This window comes from Formica exsecta, unplaced genomic scaffold (genome assembly GCF_003651465.1).
Source record: "Formica exsecta isolate Colony F162 unplaced genomic scaffold, ASM365146v1 scaffold111, whole genome shotgun sequence".
Taxonomy (NCBI): Eukaryota; Metazoa; Arthropoda; class Insecta; order Hymenoptera; family Formicidae; genus Formica; species Formica exsecta.
Genome location: NW_021848451.1, coordinates 1,075,172 through 1,079,021, shown reverse-complemented (window position 1 = coordinate 1,079,021; position 3,850 = coordinate 1,075,172). Strand labels below are relative to the sequence as shown.

The 3,850-nt window shown below is 40.3% G+C and overlaps 1 protein-coding gene across 1 annotated transcript in view; it reads left to right on the top strand.

Annotated features, from left to right (window-relative positions):
- Positions 1-354: 354 nt before the first annotated feature.
- Positions 355-3,850, top strand: part of LOC115236640 (POU domain protein 2-like) — an 8,121-nt gene continuing 4,625 nt past the window's right edge. The window contains exons 1-3 of the mRNA XM_029809229.1: positions 355-483; positions 718-854; positions 2,435-2,782. Of these exons, the coding sequence (XP_029665089.1) occupies positions 357-483; positions 718-854; positions 2,435-2,782 (612 nt within the window). The 5' untranslated portion in view covers positions 355-356. The remainder of the gene's footprint in view (positions 484-717; positions 855-2,434; positions 2,783-3,850) is intronic.

Below are 3,850 nucleotides of genomic sequence, written 5' to 3'. Positions count from 1 at the left end.
GCAATTTCACGATTTCTTTCTTATTCTTTTCGATTGATCGTGAAATCGTATAAATATTAATGAAGTGTTGAACGAGCGATAATTTCAAACGTGTCTAATCCAAGTCTCGTGAACGTAATTGATACACAATCGCGCGCTAACAAAAGTGAAAGCCCGTCGCATTTTTCCTTGGACCGAAGTGCGCACTCTCTTTTCTGTCCGGATGTCTTCCGAAGCGGGATGAGATCGCGCCTATCGATAGATCAACCTGGGATCGCCGGGCGCGATCCTTTACGCTTTCGTGCGAGGAATCGACCGTCGTGTTGGACCTCGAGAGACGTCCCGATGTAGGGACGACGAACGGACGAGACGAAACTATGATGGTGTTCCTGGAGGAGTCCAGAATGATTCTTGCGGACATGCGTCTTCATGCTACTAGCACACCGACCACTACCCCCACACATTATCATCATCGGAAGTATAGAGCGCAGAATAACAACAATTGTACGGCGACAGCGATTGTTTTTTAAAAAAATTCGATAAAACTTGATACGAAGTTTGAGAGAAGACGCTTTTTAAATATCTTAAATTTATATCTGAGAATCGTCTGAGATTGATGTGAGATTAATGTGTAAAGATTTATAAATACCTATTAAACATGGGAGAAGTAGATTGAAAACGTATATATATATATATCTAGATTATTTTTTCACGAAACCTTTGGTGTGCTTGTTACAGATGCAGATTTACACGGCGATGTTGACGGCCCAGAACTCAGCGGCGATGACAGGAGTATCGCGAGTGACATCCATGATGCCACTGAAGCGCACTTTGATAATGACTCTATGGACTCGGACAAGGAAGCTCTCAACTTGGTAAATTATTTAATTCTATAGATATATGCTCTATTTTATTTTATTGAATTTGAGTCAATCTTATTTTGCGAGAATCTTAAGATCAATATTTTATGAATTTGCGATTTCTATTAGAAGATATACGAGTATAATTCATAAATAGTTTTTACATAATCTTGCGTGCGCGAAGCTACAGCTGTTTAGATAATACGCGCGAAATTAATTGCACTTCTTGCTCTCAGGGCTCTTGTGTCACAACGGTTCTATTAATATCGATGTTCAATGTGATATACGCTCTCAAAATTAATAAAAAATATTTACGATCAGAAATGAATAATCATCGTGAATAATCGTCGCCGTCGCTATAAAATATAGAAAAAAAAACGAATCTTAATAATACATACACAGATAATCTCGCGTTGCAGCATCTCGTTTTATTCTATTAGACTCAAACATAAAAACACTAAATCTTTTTGATGCAAAATTTTTTACAAGCAGATGTTAAAGATAATAATATATATAATTTTTAATAGAATTTTTGCATAGAAACAAGAAAAACAATTTTACTAAACCATTTCTCAAATAAATTATATTTATGTACTCCCATTTTTGTGTGGCAAATTATTATACGTGTCTATAATAATTTTTTATACAAATTTTGTTTGATTCTAATCAATCCATTTTATCTATTTAGTTATTGCTAATTTAAAAAAATATGTTTTCTTGTACTTAACTCGTCAATAACGTTTATAAAAATGATTTTCTTCAATGATATATTCAACACTTCAATGATATTTTCTCTACTTATTTTAACGAAAGCTTGCTTTGTCATATGACGTATTATCATATACGTCGCCTGTGTGTGTTGCTTAAATATATCAACAGCGGTACCAATCCCATTTGCGAACGTAATATCCGGCATGCTTTCTTTCGAGAGGAACCGGTCGTGTCTTCGATTTTTTTCTTACGGGACGCTCTCTCTCTCTCTCTCTCTTTCTCTTGACGGGCGCGTAAAAAGCGCTCGCGATCAATATTTGACAAATAAATAAAGGAAGCCACTAGCGAGATGAACGACAAGAAGGGATGACGACACATAGGGAGAGTAGGTTTTATAAAACACAAAAGAGCGCAGGATGGACCGTAGTGACCAATATCCTGACCTGGCCGAGTGTAAACACGGCTTTGTTCGACGGCGAATTTACTCTGTAATATTAGGGAGGGTGGCCCTCTTCGCGTGGCCCTCGGCTGATTCTTCGTGTTCTCGGTCCCACATTACAGTGTGAAATGCGTCGTAGCCCGCATTTCGAGAGAGGGAGTCAGAGACTGTCACTTGATAATCTCGAGCGATAAACCATTCAATCGTAGAACGCCAAGAGTCGTCGGCATATCATTTGACTGATCGTAGAGACTCGTGATCTTGACTTTTAACATTGGAAGATGCGCCTTTTCGGAGTTGCAGATGTGTTAAAAGCACACGCTGCAACGACGATAATAAAAGTTTTGAAATAATACAACACATATTATAAATTTTTACACCTGAATTCAATATACAATTATTAATTGGCAAAAATTTTAACGCAAATTCAACGACGTTATTTCAGGTCACGGATGTCTCGCAACGGAATAGTAGTAGCGGTACCAGCGGCAGCGTGTCTCCGCCGAGCTCCGTAGTCAGCAACCAGCTTACGGGCAACCATCAACAGCAACAACAACACGCATCCAGCCAGCAGAACAACAGTAATTCGCAGGCAACGTTGGCCGCTCAATTAGTCGGCCAACAATTACTTATGCACGGCTCTCTCGGGACATTGAGATCGTCACAAGAGATCCAAGCGTTCGCCTCGACGCTGCAACAGCAACAGTCGTTGCTGCAGCAACTCGCCATGTTTCAAGCCAATCCGGCGGCGGGGCAGCTTCCGGCACAGGCGCAGTTCTTTCTGCAAAATCAGGTGAGTTTATGAAACTCGCTCTTTGATACAGACTAAAATGAGAGAAAGAGAGAGAGAGTTCATTTTTTGGATATTATATTTTTGATCTCCATATCATATTGTTGACATGGATATAACACTAGTCTGTATCGAATTATCTTATCCGTTTGAATCGTACATTACAATTCGTGCCGTCGCAATTTTGTCGGTCGAATCGGAGCCGATCGGTACAGATCGTCGAAGAAGCGACAATTCGGTCCCAATCCGGCCGTGCTATCTGATCGGTGCAGATCCGGCGAGAGCGAACGTCTTATTCTTTCGCGGACGGCACTCTCGCGATTCGACGTCGAGATAGCCGGCTTGGCGATGGCACAAAGGAGACCGGGGTGCTGCCTCTTCGTTTAGGCTCGCGCTCGCATACCCGATGCAAAAGCGCCAACTTACAACCACATCGAGACTGTACTTCGCGCTCCATTACGCCGCATTAAAGTCTCTTCGAGAGTAGTCATCGAGATAGTCCCGACTGCCTTTTGAATGGAACCTTCTTTGCCTGATATTTAGTTAGATTGTATTATGTTTCTATTGTTTCGCGTGGAAAACAAAAAAAGTGTAATTCGTCGCAAAAATACTAGTCGAAGAAATCTGAATCATAAATTGCATATGAAAGTATGAAAAAGAGATGTGATTAAAACGATCTGAATTTCAAAAATATTTAAATCTTTAATATATTATCGGAGCTATAATGACGTAGCGATACAAAAAACTTACAAACTGGATAATAATTGAAAACATCTCCGGAAAAAGCGTACAAAGAGATTTCCTGATGTTCCTCGATAAATATCACATTTCGAGCATGCCTTAAAACGCGATTGACGATCGTCGAAAAAGAAGCGACATATTTATCAGTCGTCTCGCAGCACGCATTTCTCGGATGAAAAGAGCGTTTCACGATTTTCTCACTATTTGTTCGTCGGATCTTTCGAATCGACAGAAGAAGGAGGAGGAATCGATCCACGATATCCGGGGATACGTTGAAAAACGATCCTGCTTCCTGGATGCGTTCTCTTTCTCTCTCTCTCTCTCCCTCTT